This window comes from Chionomys nivalis, chromosome 23 (genome assembly GCF_950005125.1).
Source record: "Chionomys nivalis chromosome 23, mChiNiv1.1, whole genome shotgun sequence".
NCBI classification, from domain to species: domain Eukaryota; kingdom Metazoa; phylum Chordata; class Mammalia; order Rodentia; family Cricetidae; genus Chionomys; species Chionomys nivalis.
The window spans coordinates 6,416,360-6,440,719 of NC_080108.1; the positions used below are offsets into that span (position 1 = coordinate 6,416,360).

Consider the following 24,360-nt stretch of genomic DNA (forward strand, 5'->3'; position numbering starts at 1 on the left):
TGCAGCTCTTAAGACTTCCCAACTTCTCCTACTTCCCAAACAGACTGAGCTTTGCACTTCCCACGGAGCACACTCACAACATCTGCACCAAATGTTAGCTGCCGCTTAACAGCTTACTTTCATGCCCGTGTGTGTGTGTGTGTGTGTGTGTGTGTTTGTGTAAATCTCACCTGCTAGTTCACTACACCTGGTGTCTCTGCAGATGGATTCTTTATGGTATCTCTGCAATTTTATTGCAGAGGTACCTTAAGAGAAGCAAGAGACATCTTGAGCCACAATATAATTCAGTTTTGTATAACTGCTTCTAAACTAAAAGTGTAGATGAGTCTGTTTATGACTCACCCCCTCAATGAGTAAGCATATCTATATTCATAGACTTTCCTTAGCATTCATTCATTTAATAGCTATTTTTGATAAGCAAAGGTTATTTTTCAAGTACGGTAGACATAGAGTTAAAAAGGTATAGCCTGCTCTGTGTATTAGGGACACAGGTCATGAATAGAGTTTCAGTGTGTTTTAGCACGAATTCAGCAATGCAAGAAAACCCTGGGGAAACTGGAGCTCTCAGGATGTCCTGGGAACAATATGAAATGACTCACAAGGAAATTGGTCATCAAAGTCTGCATCTAAAGGAAGAGTTAGGTTTCCAGGCAGTGAAGGGACAGATGTCCTAGAGATTGGGACAGAGTGACTTGCATGTACAACGTGAGGAGAATGGGGCAGTTCCAAATAACAAGGACTCCTCACATCAAAGCAGTGTCAGTGTAGAGCCTGCTGTAGAAGTCCTTACTGACTGTCAGCACGCAGCAAACTGCCACACAGCCTGGCCCAGGGAGCAGGTCCCCACTCAGCAGACAGGTTGGAGAGGGACAGGTCCTTCAAGGACATCTTGATCACAGGTAAATGGGTTTGCGTTGGACCACAACACAATGTCCTACATATCAGAGCCCCTGGTATAGGGAAAAGACCAGAGCACCTCCTCCAGGGCTGAAGGGCAGAGGGAACCACTGGGGTCTAAGTGCGAGCTGGCCACCGGCTTACCAAAGGTAATGTAAACCATTCTGCCCTGTGCATCAGGTCAAGGGGAGGAAAGGAGATCTCAAAGGCTGGACACACTTCCGAAGGATGATGTGTTACCCAGGGGTGACTTAAACTAGGAGCCGGGATAATCCTTTAGCTTTGCCCACAACCCAGCAGGAGGCAGGCTCACAAGAAACACTAACCTGGATTTAGGACACAGTGAAGCTGTGGGTGTACAGTGTTGATTAAGTCTCCAAATTATTGCTGGTTATTATTGAGATTGTTTATGACATTTGTTGAGTAACAACATAATAGGATTAGGGTTTACTTGGACATTCCTTTATGCCAGTAAAAAGTCCATGCTTGTCTTAATGACTTCAACCTTATAATTAAAGGTCATTGCCAGTTCAAGAAAAAAAAATAGGGAGAATTATTTAGACGCGTTCTACTTACTTCCTTTTTTAGCCAGTCATTCTCCCAGATCTCTAGATAGTTGCTCTTGTCAATGAACCTCACAGCATTCTACAAGGAAAGTTTGCATGAAAGAAGAGTTGTCATAGGTGACACACAACGTCAGCTCTGGTGGGACAGGGTTTGTCTCCACCTTCATTCTAATTTCGTCTTGAACCACATCCCCAGCCTGATATTCACAGTCCTACCCACAGGACTGTTATAGCAGATGACAGTGTTTCTTGGTGAGATGGTTTCATCTAAATATCATGTTTCAAATCCAACACTCAGCTACTAAAGGACAAACGCTCTTTTTTAAATATATTAATTTTTAACTTTTTAAAGATTTATTTATTCTATGATTTTAGGTGTATGAGTGTTTCGCCTTCATGCATGAATGTGTGCCAGGTGCCTTCTGGTGCCCACAGAGGTCAGAAGAGGGCACCAGATACCGAAGTCACAGGTAGCTTCAAGATGTCATGAGGTTTCTGGGAATCGAACCTGGGTCCTCTGGGAGACCAACAAGTGCACCCAACCATGGAGCCAACTCTCTAACCTAAGATGAAACTTTTTAAAAGGAGAAACACAAAAAGAACAGAGCAAAAACGAAACAAGAGAAACGGGCTGGAGAAAGAGCACATTTGGCAAGTGTGTGCAATACAGGCATGAAGGTCTGGGTTCAGTTCTCAGCACTCAAGACAAAATCGTCAGATGGTTTTGCAAGATGGCTCAGTGGGTAAAAGCACAAACTGCATCGTCCTCAGAACCAGCAGTGGGATAGAGCCGAATCCCAAAGGTTGTCTTTTGACTTCTACATGGGTGCCATGGCATGTATGCACTCATAACACACATAACGTAAAAACAAGCAAACAAACACACTTGGACATGGCGGTGTGCTGGGGAGACAGACAAGTGAAGGACCCTGGGGCCCACTGGCCACACTGCCCAACATCATCAGTGAGCTGTAGGCCAGCGAAAGCGTGGTGGAAGCTGCTAAGGAACACCACCCTGGGCTGGGCTTTGATTCCACGTGTGTATATGCGCACACATAAATAAGGAAAAAAGTCCTAGGTTGTAAACATGGACAGAAATAATAGTATGTTAAAGATAAATTGATTTGTTAAGTCTTTAAAAAGTAGAAGATTTTCTTTTTTTTTTTTTTTTTTTGGTTTTTTCGAGACAGGGTTTCTCTGTGGTTTTGGAGCCTGTCCTGGAACTAGCTCTGTAGACCAGGCTGGTCTCGAACTCACAGAGATCCGCCTGCCTCTGCCTCCCAAGTGCTGGGATTAAAGGCGTGCGCCACCACCGCCCGGCTAGAAGATTTTCAATGAAAGATCATATTTATTAAATTCAGAGACAATATATACTTCCTAGCAATGTTTATATTCAAGCTAAAAACAATACCTTACATTTATACTAGCCTAAGATATCATTAAATTTTTAGATTATTTTATGTGTGCAGATGTTTTGTCTATGTGGGTATGTGTACCATGTGTGTGCCTGGTGCCCAAGGAGGTCAGAAGAGGGCACAGGATCCCTTGGAATTGGGGTTGTGTATGGTTGTGAGCTACCATGTGGGTGCTGGGAATCAAACCCAGGTCCCCTGTAAGAGCAACGAGTGTTTTTAACAGTCCATCCATTTCTCTAGACCCTTCTGGGTTTTTCCCCCCTCTAAAATATCATCTGAACAGAATCTGAAGGAGGTCCTGACTGAGATTAGCTGGCTTGTTGCTTAATTCACTAACAGTGGGGCAGTGTTTTCTAACTTTGGCTATATATCAGAACCTAATTAAAACTGGAAAATCCACAAGCCAGGACAATATTTCAGAGCAATTGTATTAGCATTTCTGTGGGTAGGACCAAGTCCCCATGGGGTGAACACATGAATTGCTTGTCTAGTTAAGGCTGCACAACACGGAACACAGGAAGGCGCAGAAGCCAGTGACTAGGCTGAAAAGTCACCGAAGCCCTCGGGTGACTGAGCCATGCTCTGAAAGAGCTCTGAACTGAGTCTGGATCCTTCCATGTGTTCTGTGCGGGTCCCTGTTCTCTACGGCACCATCCTGATAGCAAGTCTCTACAGCTTTAAGGATTGCTGGGGGATTTAGATGTCAGATGAAAGCTTGGGGCCATCCTCGAGATGAGCATTTGATACAAGTATGCTCTGTTTTATTTTGTCATGTGATGTCCACATAGGCATTTTAAGTCACTTAAACTGTAGTCAGAACACTTCAAGATGGATTTCACCATTTCATCAGAACAGACCAACCACTGATCGGTTCCCCATAACCCCTGTCTCTGTAAATCTGCGGCTGTCAGGCAGACAGAATGACACGGAAAAGCAGGGAGACCAGCGGGGATTCATGAGCGTCGCAGCTGAACTGCTGACAGGACTTCTGAAAACATCAGAGGCTTCGGATTCTGAAGAGAGGGTGGGGTTTAAACAGGAATTCCTTTTACTGATCTAGGAAATAGTTGAAAAACAAGGAACACTGTGTGTGTGTGTGTGTGTGTGTATGTGTTGGGGGGAAGTTAGACATTCTCTGGAAAACACAGTCACGAGAAGACAGATGCTTGGAAATTTCATCTTGAAACATGATTTGTAGCCCAACTTCTTTCTTTTGTGAGACACCCCCCCCCCCCATAACCCCAGTTGTCAAAGAACTTGGTCTGTAGAACCAGACTGGCTTCGAACTCAAAGATTCATCTGTTCCTCCCTCCTTTACCGGGACTAAAGACGTGACACCGTGCCCAACTTTATAGTCAAAATTTTTAAAAGACCAATGTAGAGTGTACTTTCCCAGGTTCAGATGTGTAAAGAATCACTTTTAGACAAGTTATATTTCCCTCAAAACATGTATTCTTAGTATTTCACTATAACCATATGCTACTTTTAACATAACTGACCAGTGAGTCACTTGCTCCTACCTAAATAAGCTTGTTTCACCCTTACACGGGTGTCTACTCTATGCATTAGAAGACAGAGGTCTGGGGAAATGGAGTAATGGATCCTGTCCTGCCGTTCCTAAGTGCTGGGACAGCACAGCTAACTGCCAACTGTGCGAACCAAGGCTTTTCTTTGTTTGGTGGAGGTGATGGTGTTTTCATGTTTGTACTGTTGTGAGTCAAACCCCGGGCTGTGCACACACAAGGCAAGTGCTCCATCGCCAGGCTGCACCCTAATCCCCATGCTTTCCTTCTGAGTCAGGGTCTGGCTGTTTAGATCATGGTCCTCCTGCCTCGGCCTTCAGCATGCTGGGCTTACAAGCATGTACCACCATGACCTCAAGCAGGTGTGTACCTCCCATGACCCTCAAACAGGCGTATATGCCATGGTTTTCGGTGATAAACCACATGAATGAGAAGGTTTGTTTTGTTCTAAGAGAACTAGCACTTACCTGTGTGGCCCATTCCTTCCTCTGGTCCAGCTGTATCAGAGTTTCTGCGATTATTCGCTTTCTGGCATCTTCTAGAGTGATTTTATACTGTTCTTTAAAAAGAGATTGCAAGCTTTAGTGGGGCAGACTGGAGCGAAAACTGTGGTGTTCAGAGATTTTACTTTCCACGACCCCCCTCCCTCTCCACACACATCTCACCCCAACCCCAAATTCCCACGAATGGATTTTTCCTGAAACATTTACTTGCTCTGATTGGAACACATGCTCCAACAATTTGCTAACACCTTAGTCTGAATTGTCTAAGGTCGCCAAGGTTTGTATTTCAAAGGATTCCCTGTGCAGAGGGGGAGCTTGAAACAGCAACTTGTACAGCCTCTGTCCCTTGGGTCACCCGGGATTGGATGATGCTAACTTCACAGAAGGCACAGAGACTTAATCATCTGGCTGAGTCTCGTGGTGTACATCCGACTCTAACTAGATTACCAGTGTTCTGGGCATGTGGTTCCCTGTGCGAGGAAGACACAGTGAGGAGCAGGAGGGGGCTGAAGGCTGAAGGCCTGTGCTGAGCATCCTACAGGGCAGGGGCGGAGGGGGGGCAGGGGCAGGGGCGGAGGTGGGCAGGGGCAGGACTCCTATCCTCTGGGCTGTTCTCTCTCTCTCTCTCTCTCTCCCTCTCCCTCTCCCTCTCCCTCCCTCCCTCCCTTTCCTTTTTTTTTTTTTTAAATAAAAGATTTGTTTGTGACCAGGTCTACATGTTACAGCACACGTGTGGAAGTCAGAGGATAGCTCTGGGAGTCAGGGGACCAGGTCTACATGTGTCAGCATGCCTGTGGAGATCGGTACCCTCCCACCTTGTTTTTGAAGCCGGGTCTCTTGTTCTCCCACTATGCATAAGAGGCAATTCTCCTGTCTCAGCCTCTCTCCCAGGAAGAATGCTAGGATTAGAACTTCAGCTGTAATCTAGTTTTCATGCTTAGCATCGGAAGGACATCGTAAAACCTGGAATTGGATAACATAGTCGTTCTTTGCTATGAATTATCCAAAGTGGATAACCGAATATATTCTGAAGGTCAAGTTCCATTGCCGTATTAATGCTGAAAAAGCAACACTAACATGTTATCTTGTTTAAACTCCAAATAGCATCCTATGGATTGCTTTTCCTTAAAAACAGAGTGGAGAGTTCAGCCCAAGGGCTACGGTGAAAACCTTGTGGCTGCCTTTTGTGGTTCAGTTGATACTTTCTGTAGTGGCTACCCTTACTAACCACTCCCTGTTGAAGGCAGGGGTGTGCAGGAGTGTCCTTGGAGGAGTTTGAGACACCACAGGTAGGTTCTTGAGAGACTGTGTTTGTGCTTCAAGACATATTGTCCAAGAAGCTAACCCCAAGCCAGGCTGATGCTGGTTGGCCAACACTACGCCTTCCTGTTGTCTCTGACTCTCTTTATTTCCTTGTCCACCGCCTATGGGAGTCTGGGGTGTGATCATTTACTCGTTTGACTGATCCTATCTCAATCTCACGTCCAACCCTGGTCCTCATCGGCAGTCAAGGCCGATTCTCCTGTCCTGGGAGTGTTTGTCTAGGGTCTCTGAAAGACTGCCGTCCCTGTTTCCTGCAATACTGCATCTCTAGTCCTTTGATGCAGGGACACAGAGTCCATTGAAACTGCTAACTTTTCCTTTAGCCCTTGGTCCTCACTCAGTACCCACCCACCCCTGCAGCACCCAACTCAAGCGCCATCTCCGGTTTCTGCGGGCTCACAGCTGGATTTTCTGTTTTGATAATGAACTTATCAAATGCACTTGGGGAGCACCCTGACTTTCCGTCTGCTAAACACGGGTCTTCTATTGGATTTGAACAAACTCAGTCGTCGCGACTGACCTGACATTTTCTCGGCGTTTTCTTTGACCGTGTTGATGTCGTTCTGTAAGGAAGCGATGAGCTGAGCGTGCTGTGCGCTTCCTACGTTCTTGTACTCCTCCCAATACTCCTTCTCACCAAGCTTCTCAAGAAACAGTTTCTCTGCATCATTTATTTGTATGCGCATCTCTGTTGGAAAGTAAAGCAAGGCACATGCCATTTCCGTCATCCCTGGAACCGGTACACAGCACAGTCTGTGTCCACAAAGTTAGGGGCTGATGCGAAAATGCAATCAGAAATACTATTTGTGCAACTTCGGGATAGCTAAATGATCAAAATGATTAGATATCCTTTATGACAAATCTAAGTAAAATTAAACTTCCAGCTCTAAAGGGGATGCGTGGTTTAGGACTATGTAAACGAATAATTATATATGCCTAGGAACCACAAACTTAAATCTACGCCTGTTTCATAAGGATCCCTGTTCGTTCACATCTTCACATCTTATGATGGCTTTGTGAAATGAGTTTAATTTTCTATTTTGTGCTGTATGGGTATTTGCCTGCATGTATGCCTGGTACCCAAGGAGGCCAGATGGCATCAGACCCTGTAGTTATGGATGGTTGTGGGCCGCCATGTGGGTGCTGGGAACTGAATCTGGGTTCTCTGAGAAACACAGGCAGTGCTCTTAACTGCCGAGCCAACTCTCTGCCCCCCCAACCTACAATTTCATGTGTAGAGTGGCGATTTCCAGTCATCGATGCCTCTGGGCAAAAATGATTTCAGGTCCTTTGCAGAGTATGACCCTGAACTTCTAATCCCCTGCCCCGAGTAGATTACAGGAATCCACCATGCTCAACTTTGACAGTCACTTTTATCAGTCAACTGTCTGATTCAGTCATCGAAATTTCAGTTTTTAGCTTTTCTTTTGGGAAATGCTAGCATCCGGCAGTCAGAGACACATCTTCTCCCATTCTCTCACACCGTAAGACTGTGGAGTGAAAGATGAGGCCTCCGATTAAACACGCACAAACACTGAACGAGTCAAACATAATCTTCTGGTCCTGCCCAGATATGCCTGCTAGCGTGATGCTTTATTCAGTTCGGAGGCCCGAGTATAATACTGTGAGGGTCTGTATGTAGAACGTAGTGCCCAGAGCCACGCAGAGTGAACCTCACAATGACTTAGCTTGCTCCTCACACTACCCAATTGGAAAGTCTCTTGAAGGCAACACTGTCCTAATCACCCCTGCAAATCCGGTCTTCTTACACCTGGCAGTCAGCTGATATGATCATAAGTCACCAAAATGGTGCCTGTTAATGTCACTGAACAGCTATGAAAACCAGATGGGCAATTGTCCTCCCATTTGACAGACTGCTTCTGTCTGAATCCCTGCTACATTGACTCTTAAGGGGAGGATTGGTAGGTGCTATTGAAGCTTTACAGAGAGATGAATATACCAGTTGGCTCACTTTGACTCCCGTTTCTTTCTAGTAACACACACACACACACACACATACACACACACACACACACACACAAGCATATACACAGAGATTTTTTTTTTCAAAGGGAAACCTGAGACCTGGTAGGCAAGAGGTCCTGGATACAGCCAGGCAGCCTTTGCCCTTTCTGTGGCTTGCGGCCATGAGGCACGCCCAGCTCAAGCTGGGTTTTCATCCTCTTGAACGCGGTCTAGTTAAGAGCTGGGGGGCAAAGGCTCCTGCAGTGCTTCCCAGATCTTCCTATGCACCCACCATCCCCAGGAACTCGTAAACAATTCAGGTTCTGCCATCCAAGTACTAACCGGGTCCAGCTCTGCTTAGCTTCCAAGATCAGACTCGACTGGGTGCATCCAGGGTGGGACGGCCGTAGTTCTCCACTGCTGATAGCTTCTGGCAGGGGCGGGCAAAGACTCGGTTTTCTTTAAGGGCTAGCCCCTGGGAGTTTGACCATGCTCTAGTGAGTATAGGGGCAACACAGGTTGAACTTGTTTTTCTTTCCTTTGTCTTCTGTTTTAGGAGGGAAAGTCACAAGGGTGTGTGGAGTGACAAACCTGGGAGGACCGGGAAATGAGTGTGACTGGGGTGCATGATGTGAAATTCCCAAAGAATCAATAAAAATATTATGTTGGAAAAAAATGCAGGCGATGATTCAGCAGGCCTGGGCAGGGCCTGAGAGTCTTCGATTCTAAGAAGTTCCATCATGAGCTACTGAGCCTGTTCCACCTCAAAACAAGGTTCTTGCAAGGGACTGCCTGGCGTGCCGGTGGCTGTCACAGACGATCTTCATGAGACAGCTGCTGTGTCCCCTTCCCTCTCTCCCTTCGTCTCTGTGGCATTCCCTCTTTGGAAGCCCCACACGTCTGGCCTCCTCCCTGTAACTAGTACGTCATCCAACTTGGCCCTCTTTAGTATGTATCCTGATTGCCTTTTATATCAACTCGACACAAACCAGAGTCATTTTGGAAGTGGGAACCTCAGCTGAGAAAACTCCCCCACCAGACTGATCTGCGGGAAAAGTCTGTGGTAAGTTTTCTTGGCCGATGATTGAGGTGCCCAGCCCACTGTGGGTGGTGTCATCACTGGGGTAGTGGTCCTGAGGCAGCCATGAGGGGCAGGTCAGTGAGCAGCACCCTGTCATGGCCTCTACTTCAGTTCCTGCCTGAGCTGTTGTCCTGACGTCCTTCACTAATGGACCTGAGAGCTGTCAGCGGTAGTGAATGCTTTCCTCCCCAAGTGACAGCCATAGAAACCCGAAGACAGCATGGCACCCCTGTGCTTCGTCCCTCTGTACTAACAGGCACACCTCAACTGGGTCCATTGCCAGAAAGTAATTTATCCACCTGGGCAGTCGTCGTGGGACCATTGTCAAAGTGGTTTTGGAAATGTCAGCGAGAAGCGTAGGATGAGAGAACAGGAATAAGAAATGTGCACATCAAAACTACACGTGTGATTTACCAGACGGGTCACGTGTTTCCAGTAGTAAGAGCATGTCTTGTGTCGTCTACTGCTTTACCTAGAATCGCTTGTCGAATCCCCCTTTCCCAATTCCAAGCTCTGGTTCTCCAATCCAACCTGGGAGCTTCATTCCATTAGATTGGGGGAGGGGCGTCCGTAATTATATTCTCTTTATGGTGCCCAAATCTAAAGCAAAGGCAAGGTCAATGGAGCCCTTCAGCAACAGAACTGCATAGAAAGGGAACAACCCCCTGAGAGATCAGGACTCAGGACACCGTCGGGGTTGAGGAGCAGCTGGATTTCACTCCAGGCCTTGCTCGTTGCCCTAGTCCCCTCCTCTCAAGGCCCCGGCAGGCTTCATTCCCTCCTTCTCCTGTTTCTACCCCTGGAGGGACTGGGACTGTGGTCCAGATGATGCAATTGGAAATGCAGTCACATTCTTTCCACACGTGGAAGACAAAGGCATCAAGTCCCGAGCGCGAATACAGCATTCACTGGCCTTTTCCAAGTTGCTAACTCACCTTTCAGGTTTTGCTCCTGGTCTCTTTCAAACTTCCACTTTTCCTTCATGGCCTCTTCCACGTCCTCCCTCGTCACGGGCGGCACTCCCTCCGACTTCTCCTCGCTCAGTTCTTTCAGGAGGTTCTTGATGTGCCACGTCTGCTCTTCTTTCAGGCGTCTGTTCTGCCGGAGAAACCATCAGTGGCTAAAGACACCTGCCCGTTCTCCCAGCACACAAGTGTGCCCTGAGACTTGCAGAGCTGAAGAAGCATTTAATCAACCGAAGTATACAGCGCTGCCTCTAAGAGCTTACAGGACGTGTAACATTCCGAATCAAACAGACTCTATCAGTGCAATAGCTTGCTGTAATTTTAAGAATATGCTGCCAATTTACCAAATTACTTGCACGCAGGCTCCTTGAACATTTAAACCAACTCTTGGAGCTAATGTTTCTGAACTTCCCATCAACCCTGCTCTCTCTAGTCTCTCTACCATGTGAGAGGCTGTGTGCTGGGCACTCACGTGATCACTAACGAAGCAGAAAGAAGTTCTGCTTTTGTGGGAGCTCCATCTTTCCTCGCTTTCATCACAGATGACCCTGTTTCATCCTCTTATTGTAGGATGATGGTGGATTCAACACATGGAACTTTACATTTGAAATAAAAATCATGGTCTTCTTGTGGGCGTCTGGTCCATGCTGAGATGGATCTCAAACTGACTTAAAGTTTATTCTTGTCATGGTTGTCTTACTGTGTGCATTGAGGAATCAAATGAGCGAAGGAATCCCATTCCAACCTGCCCTAATTATTATTATCAATAATTATCAGTAATTATCAATGTGAGTTGTTCACGATGAAGTCAGTGGCACCAGAAAACGGCTTGACTTCACGAGAGAACACAGGAACAGCAATATAAACAACTGCACAGGTAAATCTGAAACTTACGTAATAATACTTTTAAAAATTATTTTATTTGAAAAACTATGTAGAGCAATAAATATAGACCTACATTTCATTACCTACTAATCAATCCCAATTTATACATAGAGCAACCTCTTTGTATGTTATTGATTTAAATTAGGGTGTTAAGTAGAATCCTCAAGAAAGTCACTAAGAAAATAACTAAAATGTAACAACACAATAATAGTTAGAAGGGTGCCCTAGAAAGCATGTAACACAAAGACAGTAATGGAAGAAGAAAAGTAAAAGGCACATGAGGCAGAAAACAATAGCCAAAGGTGGGTGTGGGGGTACACGCCTGTAATCCCAGTGCTGGGAAGGGAGAGGGAGGAAAGAGATGTTTCAATCCTGACCAGCTAAGCTTCCCTACCCATGCCTGATGTAGGAGCGCAGGTTCCAGCTAGCGGAGAATGCGCGCTAGCCACGGAGAAAGTGCACTAGCCAGCGGAGATTGCCAACTAGCCATGGAGAATGCAGAGAATGCGCACTAGCCAGCGGAGATTGCTCACTAGCTAGCGGAGAATGCGCACTAGCCGCTTTGCAGGCAACTCACTCTTGGTTCAGGCCTTGGGTCACACCGTGTGGGCTCAAACATATTGACAAGGTTCTTGTCACTCTCACTGTCTGCCTGTGCCTGTTCTAATCTTGTTACAAGTACTGACTATTGTAACAACACCAGAGTCACTGTCATATCTCCAGAAGTTTGCCGAGTTCCGCAGAGCAGTGTGGAGTGGATAAGAGCTCTCATTTTACACGCAGGAAACTGAGGCTGATGCCAGCACTAGAGAGTTGTACAGTTAGGATGCAAACTCGGGACTCCGACTCCAGATCCCTTAAAATGTAAAGATACAGCCTTTACAAACAAAACTTAAGCCGGCTTTGGTGCACACGGATAATGTCGGCATTCAGGAAACTGGGGCAGGGGAATCTTGAATGGGTTAAAGGCTAGACTGGGTAGTATAGTGAGATTTTGTATGGGGAGGGCGGATAAACAAACAGTCAAATAAAACCTTAACTGTGGAAGTTTCCAGACCATTCGAAGTCAATTGGTGAAGGAAGGACTGTTTTGGTTCTCCTTGTGGCTGCGATGTCTGAGGGCAGAGCTTCAGTTTGCTACTGTTTTCCGATTGTAGATATTATTTCTGTTGTGATGGGCATAGCCAGCATCCCTGTGCTATTCATATTGATTTTATTTATAAACATTTGAATTACCATGTATGTATGTATGAATGAATGATTGTGTATGGCAAATGCCACAGGGCACATGTAGAGGTCAGAGGATCATTTGTAGGAGTTGGGCTCTCCATCCACTGTGTGGCTTCTGTGGATCAAACTTGGGTTGCCAAGCTTGGTGGCAGGTACCTTGACCTTCTGACTGAGCTGGTGACCTTTAACCCAACTTTTACAGAACGATCTTTAAGTATGCCCTTAGTAATTTTAACGATTGAGATTATACTGTTCTAAATGCATTGGCATATGTACACTTTGGGAAAAGCTAAAACTAAGATTCAGAGACGGAAAAGTGAGAAGCAGTGTTTTGCAGTTTGGATGAATAAGAAGTCCAACGGTAAACGTGATTTCTAGGGTGTCTGTCCTCATAATCTAAGCAATGCCCAGTGCCATGGGAATGGCCATGCCTGCTTGCCTCGCGTGCATGAAGAAAGCTAGTAAGTGGTAAGTCAGTCAGCTCCAGCACTGAAGCTACGTTTTGTCACGAACGGCCGCTGTCCGGCCCACATGCTCAGTGACTGCCGACTGCTCCAAGTCGTACTCACCCTGTCTTGGTACCTTTGGTTCTTGTCCCTCAGCTTCCTGATCTGAAACATGAATCGCTCCACTGCATTCTCCTTTATTTCACGTCTGAGAAGAAGCAGAGACGTGTGGGTTAGTACCTCAGGGAAGGGTGATGAGGCTACACTTTAATTTTAAACTAAATTATCAAATACCTTCAAAAGCCGGATTAGGATTAGAATCTCCACTATGAGATACATTTTGTCAGGTTGGTTTTTCTTTTCTTTTTTCTTCTTTTGTTTTTCAAGACAAGGTTTCTCTTTGTACCTGGAACATAGCTTGCCACTCACTCTGCAGACCAGGTTGGCCTTGAACTCACATAGATCCGCCTGTCTCTGCCTCCCAAGTGCCTGCTGGTTTGTTTGGTTTTGAGACTGGGTGTAGCCCTGGCTGACCTGGGATTGCTGTGCAAACCACATTGGCCTTGAACTCAGAGAGATCCTGCTTCGCCAGATCCTGAGTGCGAGGATCTAAGGAGAGCTAGTGTTTTCTACCTGTTTCATTCATTAATATATATTTCGGTTGAATGTTAAGCCTTTAAAAGAAACATTCTTGTTTTTATTTCATAGATATAATTTATATTTTAATTCTCTCTAATCCAGCTTAAAGAAAATCTAGGAAAGAGGACACGGAACACATGCTTTCTCTATGTTCGCTTTCTTGACATTCGCATCTAGATGCATGCAGAATTCTAAAAGCATTCAGACAAAACAGAAACAAAAACAAAGATCAAACAAGATTGCCCGAGGCAAGCGTGTCTCGGACCGCTGGGGTAACCCAGGCGTGCCCACCAACTTAGTGTTTGTTAGTGCGTGTTCTTTTCTAAGGGTCACAGCTTCCCTGTCACGAACCATCTCTTCAGCACCCACTAAGTATTTGTGGACCATCTGTGCATGTGAAAAACAGAGCAGGAAGGCTCAGGTACAGGGAATTGATGGCCATTAGAAGTGCTTGTGCGTTTCATATTTCTGGATGAGAGTAAATCTTGGACCTCTAAGTCTGAGATTGAAGTAAGACTATAAAAATCACTTCACCCAAAATTCCTGCCTTAGTTCAAAATAAAGCACACAGTTTTAAATCTTGCTTCTTAACCATTTCTTGCTTCCTTGGTCATAGGCAAGTCAAATCTCAGGACCTAAAATCTCAAGCTGTCAGATAAAGAAAGTCATACCCAGCTCTCTCTCTCTCTCTCTCTCTCTCTCTCTCTCTCTCTCTCTATATATATATATATATATATATATATATATATATATATATATATTTTTTTTTTTTTTGGTTTTTCGAGACAGGGTTTCTCTGTGGTTTTGGAGCCTGTCCTGGAACTAGCTCTGTAGACCAGACTGGTCTCGAACTCACAGAGATCCACCTGCCTCTGCCTCCCAAGTGCTGGGATTAAAGGCGTGCGCCACCACCGCCCGGCCTCTATATATTATTATAAGGAAAAATTAAGAAACTGCACACAAAGGGTATGCTCAGAGAGTGCTCATAAATTCTCATTGAATCTCACATGCTATCAGCACTTTCTCCAAAATCTATTTATATTTATGACCTCGTATACTTTAGGAGAGAGAAAGCTAAGACTCCTTCCTTCCAGATGATGAGAAAATATGAAATAAAGTTAAGAATCACAAAGCGGCCTCCACAAAAGACGACAATTTGAATACCAAGAATGCTGATTTAGCCCTGCTTTCCTATTGCCTGCTCAGAGCACATAACGACTTTTGCCTTAGCTCACTCTTCTATAAAATAAAAGAGATTAGGAGTGGTAAGATGCCTGACTGACATGATTGATGCCAAGACTGACAGCCTCAGTTTGATCCAAAGACCACACTCATATGCACACACACACACACACGCACACGCACACACACAGGCTAAATGGATGTCTAAAAAAGGTCAAAGGAGTTGAGCGCCACAGCTCATCAGTTTCAAACCCCACCATTTCTGCTGTCTTGCATTCCCTTTCAGAGACTCAATGGCTGCCACTAGGCCCCACGCTGCCTTGGGAATCACAGAGATGGTTTAGAACGAGACCTTCATGATCCTTGTCTTCAAGGAGTGCAACTTAGCAGATTTGGAACAAATACATGCACAAACAATGTTTGCCCGTTGTGATGGATACTTTGTAGGACCAGGAGACGGAGAGTAAACAGAAGGGCTTCCGTTCTACCTGACAGTTAAAAGAGCCTCTGACTAAGTAAGGCTTTTACTTCTGATAAGAAAAGAATTTCTGTGGGGAGATGGTGGCACACACCTTTAATCCCAGCACTCAGGAGGCAGAGGCAGGTGGATCTCTGTGAGTTCGAGGCCAGTCTGGTCTACAAGAGCTAGTTCCAGGATAGCCCCCAACGCTACAGAGAAACCCTGTCTCAAACAGAGAAACCCCATCTCAAAAAAACAAAACAAAACAAAAAACCACCACCACCACCACCAACAACAACAAAAAAAACAAAACAACAAAAAAGAATTTCTTTCCATCCCATCTCTTGGTGTACGTGTGTGTATGGAGGGGGAGTGGGTGTTAGCACCAGAAACCAAGGCCTCAATTGGGTGGTAGCAGTGCTGACCTTCAATCCCAGCACTCGGGAAGCAGAGGCAGCTGGATCTCTGTGAGTTCAAGGCTAACCTGGTCTACAGAGCTAGTCCAGGACAGTCAGGGCTGCACAGAAAAACCCTGTATCAAACAACAACAACAAAAACCAAAAAAGAAAGAAAAAAGAAAAAGAAAAGGAAAGAGAGAAACCAGGACCTCATTCATATTACACAAATATTGTACGAGTGGACTCTACTCCCAGCTTTCTAGTTCTCATTTTTATGGATTAAACCACCCAACCCAGGTCCTGCGTAAGATACAGATACACTAAAAGTATTCTTTGTTCCTCTGAAATTCTAATTTAATTACTCAGCTTGTGTTTTTACTTGTGACATCTGAAAAAAGCCTACAGTCTTTACCCTCTGAGCATTTAGGAGCAAATGCCTGAGGGGCTTCGCGTCCTGCTGATCTGCGCTGATGACTGAGGCCTAGCTGCAGTTCTTAGAGAATTCCCAACTCTTTTCCCTCATCCCTGCCCCCTTGTGGAAGTCACGGCAATTGCAGGTCTAACTTGGACTTGGCTTTGCTTTCTGTATGCGCCACCATGTCTGGCTTTTACAGCGATCTTTAAAGGGTCCAGGGCTGTTACAAAGCACAGTGGCATTATGTGCCAGCTCCCTCCATATTGTTAAATGTTACTGGCGTGCAGATTTCCCCTTCCATGCAATATCATTGGAAATTTTATGTCGAGGACAAACTTATGTATGGGTATTTTGCCAGCATGCATGTCTGTGTATCACTTGCGAGCCTGATGCTCATGGAGATCAGAAGGGGTCAGATATCCTGGAACTGGAGTTACAGATGGCTGTAAACCACCATATAGGTGCAGGGACTAAAACCCGGGTTCTCTGGAAGAGCAGCCAATGTTCTTAACCTCCAGAGCCATCTCTCCAGCCCTAAGAAGAATAAATCTTTAAAGCACAAGTAGCTTTATTATATGCTTCATCCAGGGTGTTTTAAAAAATTAGTGTCCAGAAATGAACAGTTTGAAACTAAGTAAATACATCATTTTATTAATCTAACAAATCAGAAGACAAATTTGAATTGTAGGACATTCTATACTTTTCTATATTGTTTTAAATGGATAATCATGCCCAAGCCTATATCAGCTACTTTCCTTGTAGAAGGCTAAGGGAAGAGCATAGGGAGAAAATGAATACTGTCACTAGAAGCCACCACTTTGTGGCATCTCCAGGATCGGCTTTTCGCAGAGTAACATTCCCGGGAAGCTCTTGGCCTTATTGTTTAGCGGTAGAGTCCCTGTGTGCATGGGACTCCTGATCAAAAGGCAGGGCTGTGGCGCAGCTGCCTTCCGCGTGTACTCACCCCTGGGAGAGAGAGAGAGAGCACTTGGTTCACGGCAGCCATTTCAACGCTCCGTTGAGAGCTTTAATGTTTCATTTCCTGTACTGACGTGAACGGCAGTGTCTTCGTTTTCCCTCCGCGAGTGTGATTTTGCACCCAGATAAGACTCAATTGTGATCATTACTCAAGAAAGAAGCTCCAAATTTACACTTATGTCATACTGGCCATTGAAAGTATGACATAGTGTAACACATGAAATTCAGAGTTCAGTATTTGTTGAAGAAGAACCAAGCAGGAATCACCTTCCGGTGTTTTCCTTCATCTCAGCTCTGTTTTAACTATCTGCTCCATACAGAGACAAACCCACAAACGACCTAGTCAAATAAATTTTGGTTTCAAAATCTTGATTGATATTTCCTATTTTTTAAAAATTTCTGTCTATATCTATACCCAATGTAGAAAATCTAGGTCTAGAGGAGAAAATAAGAACCATTCCTCAAGATGATAGCTACATAGATATAGACTGCAGAATCTCATAGTCTTGTTTTTCTTGGATACCATTTTTGAGGTTCAGCTGCTCAGAAACCACGAATCGCTGTCTCCTGAGTGCTCACTGCTCTGTTACGACAGAGGACAGAATGAGAAATACAAGATGCTGCCAGGGCAGGCCCTGTCTCAGGTGGTCGAAGCAGGTGATGTGGACACTTGCCATGTGACAGAAGTTCTGTTTCAGGGAACACCCAGAATAAGTACTCGGTCACCAGCAGAGCGTGGGCCAGCAAGCTTTTGGCAGTTCTAGTCCATGGGGTTATTTATTTCATTTTTAACCAATTACAGAGAACGCAGGCAGGGGAATAGTCACTTTATGTCTATGGTTAGCATTTCTCTCCGTGTAAACCTCTGCCAACGAGGGAGAGACTGGCCTCTGTCCACCCCAACGAGAGTGAGATATAACTGGGTGTCATCCCAAACCAGAGAGCATGTGCGAGATCAGGTTGTGTTCACAGAGCCTGACTCTTCTACGCTGCTTACGGGAGAAGGAAGATCTCAGCTACAGCGAGAAATGCATGAGGACCATGCCTCGTCGTTACTTAAGGGTCCCTCATGTCAGGAGTCTGACAGCTCGTCCCAGGGGCTGCTTCTTTGTTAGAATTCTGACCCTGTACTCTCTGCCTTCTACACAGAATGAGAACCCAAGAGAGTGTTTCTGTAGAAGAGGGCTTTTCCCTGATTGCGGGTAAGACAATTCTCTTCATCCGCTCGGGTCACCAGCATCACAGCCCCCACCTTCAACCGTGGATCCCTCCAGTGAATGGTGCCCTTTCCTGATCTCACTGCTGCTGGCACTGGCCCTTACACCACCAGAGCCTGCCCTCTGTCCTTCGTTCTGGCGTCTGCCATTTCCTGAAAGCCACCGGCCTTTTCACACCTGGATCTTTGCATCAGCCGTATCTTCCACTCTCTTCATAGCTGTCTTCTTCCAGAGGGAAACTCGCATGTCTTTTACAAATCATGTGACTAGGTCAAGTCCTTCTCTCCCTCTCTACAGGCTCTTCCCCACTTCTTCACAGCAGGGAGCGTGTGCGCCTGCTCACTGCTGTGCTCTGGGCCCGGCATTTGTCGTACATGTTTGTTGAGTGAAAGCACAAATGATTTCATTCTTATTTGGAAATTTACTGACAGTTTTCCATGAGTTCCCTAAAAATTACACATCAGAACACCTACCCAGTGCCAGAACTCAGCATTTGCGAGCTCTCAAGAGGCTGTTTGTTGAAAAAAACATTTCCAGCTCCTGGGAGCGAGACATGATGAAAGGTTCTCATTCTTCAAAATAATTCGTAAGCCAGGAGTTAAGGCACACGTCTGTAATTCCAGAACTTAAGAGACCGAGGCAGGAAAGGTGTCACCAGTTCAAAGACAGAGACTTTGTCTCAAAAAACAAACAAACAAACAAACAAACACAAAAAACTCATAGCCAGGAGGAATGATAGTCAAGGTTGTCATCTTGCTAACACACACACACACACACAACCACACACTTCTCTAAATTGCAACGCAATGGAGGAGCCAAAACCACATGAAGAGAGCCATTCCATAGATACTGCTGGTCTGTGCGCACAACCCAGCAGTCTAACGTCTCTAATCCATCCCCATTTCCTAGGCTTAGCTGCGTGGCACCCATGCGCAGTTACTTGAGCCTTACCAGCGACCGTGTCTGCATGGGGCCCTTTTCAGATTCAAGCTCAGAATACAGACTCACTGATAGTCCAGAAGTGCCTCGCTCATCGGCAGCTTCGCATCTTTTGGGTGTCCATCTTGCGCCTCCTTTTTGTTTCCTTTCGCCGAGCTGTCCATGGCTCCGGTTGACCACTACGAATATACCTGAATAGCAAATAGACACAAGGAAAGTGAACCAGCTCCATCTTGGCCCCTCTACCCGCGCTGACTCTTGGAAACCACCACCGGGGCTATCCTGTCCTGGCCGCTGCTTGTCCCCAGATCTAGCATCATCCACAAGGCTGGGGCACCATCAAGCAGCATTGCCCATCATTTTTCTTAACGACCAAAGGCCTAAGTTTCCTGTGGTCTTCATTTCTCCACAGTGTTCAGCCATGTGTGCTGTGTGTAGCAGCAACTCAATAAATGTCAATTTTTTAAAAAAATATCCCACAGAAGAGTTGAAAGATTGTACGAGTCAGGGGTCAGGGGGACTGAACAAGATGTCATCTCTTCTTGACATGACAGGCTCACTGTGGCCACCACAGCAGATGGGGTTGTCTGCAAAGGTCAAACTAGTCAACACTCTAGCGTGGGCAGTGGAGAGACTCATGACTGCTCACCCCGGCTTAGGAGAGAGCACATTAAAGTTGGGGGCAGGTAGTGAGAGGTCAGGGGTGGGTCAGGGAGAAGACGTGAGTAAAATATGGTCAAAGCACATTGCATGTATTATATGCAAAGAATAGAAAAGAAAATATATTTTTTAGAAGGTTTTTTTATAGAATTAAGGTGCAAGGACTTGAAAGAGTTGTATTTGGCCAAGGTTGTCGCTAAACAAATCATAAATAAAAGCATATTTGAAATAATTTTTAAACACCTAAGAGATTTACAAATGCAAATAGCTATAATGATGCTGCTTCGTTAACTTTTCATAAGCTATAAACTGCCTTTCTATGAAATATTTAAATTATTAATAATATATTGTTCTTTATTCTTCTCTCATATATTACACCCTGACCATAGTTCCTCCTCTCTCCTCTCCTCTCTCCTCTCCTCTCTTCTCCTCTCCTCCCCTCCCCTCCCTTCCCCTCCCCTCCCCTCCTCTCCCCTCCCCTCTCCATCCCTCCCCCCACCTCCCTTCTCCCCCCAGATCTATTCCTCCTTCATTTCCCTTCAGAAAAGAGCAGGCCTCCCAGGGCTATCAACCAAACACAGCATAGCAAGTTACAATAGGACCAGGCACATCCCCTCATATGAGGCTGGCAAGGCAACCCAGTAGGAAAAAAAGGGTCTCAAAAGCAGGCAAAAGAATCAGAGACAGTCCCCACTCCCTCTTTGTATGAAATCATTAAATTATTGATAATATTTTTTTAAAAAGGAAAACCAAGACCCATTACTGGCTGATACTGGAATGAAGCAGGATACTTCATGGGTTTGACTTAGGTCTCGAAGCACTCTTTTCAGAATGTAGCTTTCCCTAGAAGATTTTCATCTGATTTCCACTGTTCTCCTAAGATCAAGGGCCCATCCTTGTTACCAAGGCTTCTGTACTTTGCCCTGGTGGGAAACACCGTGAGAATCAAGTGGTTGGAAACTCTTTACGATGAGCCTGTGATACTTCTTGGGCATTGCTCTTTCTCTCCCTATGACAGACACGACTCTTGTTGAATACATGCTTGGGCGGGGGGAGCGATTGCGCAGATGTATGTTTTAACCCTAGACCTCATTCATCACCTACTTCTTGTGGGATCTTCAGAAGGTTACTGTTTTGGCTCTGCAGATCCCTCAGCCCGCACACAGTTGAGAGTGCTAGGGACCTCGTTCAAAGGACTCTGGTGAGCTAGATAAACATCTGTATAGATAAACACATCTGGACTTGCGTAGTGTCTCACATGCAGGAGCCTTAACAAGCTACACGTCTCTCTTCAGGTACAGATACACATTATACATCACATTGTCTTCCTTTTAAATGGCAGGCAACTGTGCAGCAGTAAAGGTCTGGGGGCAGATTTAGGCCGCCGGGCTCACTACGGCCTGGCTTCTCCACTGATCTGGACCATCGGATTGGCAGTCCATGTAGATCTATGGGTCATCAAGCTCCACAGTGGGAAACTCTCTGGAATGGAAACATGCCTTTCTTTATAGCCTTGCTGCTGGTGTACCCAGACTTCTCACAATGCTTTCTTTGTATTTCAGAGCTTTCTAGACAAGTACACATCCGGGTTAAAAAAAAATTCATTAACACTGCTAGTGTCTTTTTTTTTTTTTTCTTTTGAGACTCTGTATACTTAGCTAGTCTGGAACCTGTGGGAATCCTCCTGCCTCAGCCCCTTGGGTGCTGAGATGGCAAGTGTGAGCAACCTATCACACCTGCCTTCTTTAATATGACAACCATTTGCAACAATTCAGTAAACTTTCACGTCATGGTTCACAGAAAACCATCAGCTAAGAAAAATCTATTCTCTTTGTTTCCAATGCTATCCTGAATTTTTATATCATTTTCTACTTTAGAATACAATTTTTTATCTTTATACAAAAAAGCATGCCAATGTTTTATTTTAAAACAGTGATTTACTATTCAATTCTTTTCTTACTCTATCTTATTTAAAAGTTGAAACAAGCATCAAGACTGATCTCTTTCTTCACGAGTCATATGGAGAAGATCAAGTGTTCGAGTCCCCTCCAGCATTTCCCATCTGGTACCAGAGAAAGCGCGACCTCATCTTGTTCAATTACCTCAGTTACATGGCTGTTATGTTTTTAACTCTCTGAATGCGTAATTAGTTATTTAGCTGCAGCTTACCACAGAGCAGTTTAATAAAATATGAGGGAAAATGTCAAGCCACTAAAGCATGAATGATTCATGCCTAAACAGTACTGTACGTTGTCATTGTTTTGAGGGCTTTCAAGAGAATTAGAGACACAATTGGGCCGCTAATGACAGTGCCTCACAAGGGACTTCTGCATCTGGTGATGTCCCGCAAGCCGTAGAAGTTTTCATAAACACGGTCGCTGACCTTTTGCAGATTGCTGCCACCGCAAAGGGAGACAGACTAGTCACATGGTCAATGTTATCTCCAGGAAGGCTTCACCCAGTGTAATTCCTCACAAAATGGACATCTGATCTGTTGCGGTAACTGCACATGTGTATTTAATGCCTGCTTTGTGGATAGAGCGTTACCTGGTCATTAAGTGTGCAACACAGAAGAAGCAAGTCAGAAACTCAGAGCTAAGGGGGGAACCACACACTGCAGCAGACCTTACACAAAACGAGGAGCTTTCTGAGAGACACTCCCAGGTTATTCAGGGGCTGCTCTTGATGGTCATCCAGGAAGTGATGCCTCTTACGCATTCATGTGTGTGTGCTCTTGCTTGCCTGGTGGGGTTTGGGCCATCTGGATCATAAAGACTTGGGTCTCTAGACTCTCCCGAGCCTGGGATTTCCTCTGTGGCTATTGCTTTTCTTGTCAGGCAGCATTTCAAAACAGCATTCTCCCAGGTGTTTCTCAGTGAAAAATGAAGCTTATGTAGTAAAAGCAGACACGTGATTAGCTTTGGCTTTGTAGAATCACCCCTAGACACAGAACATATTCCTTTCTGCACAGTCTCAGGGTGGGGCTGAACCCCTGGGGACCCTTCCTTTTATCATCTTGTTTCTGCCCTGACACCTTTCTGGACATGTGAAATGGCTCCTGATCTTGCTCGGCTAGTTTTCCATCAACATGGATTGAAATGAAAGATACGGACCTAACATTGTTAGCAATGACCAAGCCCTGAGTGGCAGTCCACTGGGGAGAAAACATGTGATTGAAAGATATTGGTTAAATATGACAATTGTCCATAATGTTTAATTTGCAAGGAAAGAGACGGGTGAGCAGAAATGACAGGGTTTTCTTTGTCGTTGCTGTAACTTTCTTACACGGTTTCTTCTCCCATTTCCACAGCTAAATCTTACTGGTCTCCCTCCTTCGGCTCTTTCCCTTCCAATGGTAAACTTGCTAACAAGAATGAAAATGTATATTTCATCATCACCCCTTTCAAATCTCTAAGCTTCTGTCAACTCAAAAGTAGCAACACTAACAGTAGCAAGAAACGCAGTACTTCCTTCCGGGAGCCTGTTTACAGAAAGAGCAGTCGAGAAGGCACAGAACTCATTGTAACACTGGCTGCGAGGCAATACACACATTTAAAAATATTCATGGTACTCCTATAACTAAAGTCCTTGGGAATTCAAAAATGCATGGAGGTCCAGAAGCCAGCTGCGTCCCGGAAGTTCAGTAAACGCTGGTGTGAATGAGTGGCCTACAATCATCTTCCTTCACTGATAGCAGTGTGTGTGCTCTAAGTCTGTAAAGTAAACTTGCTTAAGTATCTTTTAAAAAAATTAGTATTTTGCATGGGTATGTGTGTGTGGGGTGCATGTGTCTGCGTGTATGGGAGCTTGTGCATGTGTACACGTGTGGGGGCTGGAGTCTGACGGTGGATGTCTTGTTCAGTTCCTCTCTGAACACACAGCTCGCTAATCCAGCTAGTCACCTAGCTAGGGTGTTCTGGGATCTGCCTGGGCCTCCCAGACACTAGGAGCAGAGGCAAGTCACCATGCCTGCCTGCCCAGCATTTATCTGGGTGCTGGGGACCTGAACCCTAGTCTTCATGCTCACACTGCACATTTCACCCGCTGAGCCATCTCTCCATCCCAGCAAAAGTTCTTGCAGTGCAAATGTTCACTTATGCCAGAGATATGTTTTGACATAAAAAGCTTTATTCTCTCTCATCAGAATGCATCACGCATCGTGCGCTCCAGCATTATAAAAAAAAAAAAAGGAACTACTTAAATCCTGTTAGAAGTGGTAATACCACCTAAAAGTTGCTTTATAAAACTTGATGCGTCTTTTCAAGTAGACTATCTGGGCATAGTTACAACTATCATGAAAATGCCAAGTCTACCCGTGTTAGAAAAGTATCATTAAAACCGTTCAGATCCAAGTAAGACATCTGGATGACTGACTGGATGACGGACCTTTTGGTGGCTGCTTCCGTGTGTAGTCTTTTCTTTCTTACCTTGCAGGTAATACAAGTCAGGACCTCACCTGTGCTAAGCAAGGTCCCAGGCCCCACCCCCACCAGCATCTATTTTCCTTAGGGCTAATATTTAGTCGCTGGCACACTTTTGAACCGAAGTTCCCAGATTCTTCTCGATCTTAAACTTCAGCATGATATGATCCAGGACTCCTGAAAACAGACTGAGAGAAGCAGGCTACCCTGACCTCTCTACAAGGCTTTCTGTCCCTCGATTTTAATGTCCCC

At 45.2% G+C, this 24,360-nt stretch overlaps 1 protein-coding gene across 1 annotated transcript in view; it reads right to left on the reverse strand.

Annotated features, from left to right (window-relative positions):
• Ccdc83 (coiled-coil domain containing 83) overlaps positions 1-19,191 on the reverse strand; it is a 31,584-nt gene extending 12,393 nt beyond the window's left edge. The window contains exons 1-6 of the mRNA XM_057756567.1: positions 19,097-19,191; positions 12,923-13,007; positions 10,209-10,371; positions 6,748-6,915; positions 4,869-4,960; positions 1,474-1,542 (exon numbers count right to left, since the gene is read on the reverse strand). Coding sequence (XP_057612550.1) covers positions 1,474-1,542; positions 4,869-4,960; positions 6,748-6,915; positions 10,209-10,371; positions 12,923-13,007; positions 19,097-19,191 — 672 coding nt within the window. The remainder of the gene's footprint in view (positions 1-1,473; positions 1,543-4,868; positions 4,961-6,747; positions 6,916-10,208; positions 10,372-12,922; positions 13,008-19,096) is intronic.
• Positions 19,192-24,360: the final 5,169 nt, after the last annotated feature.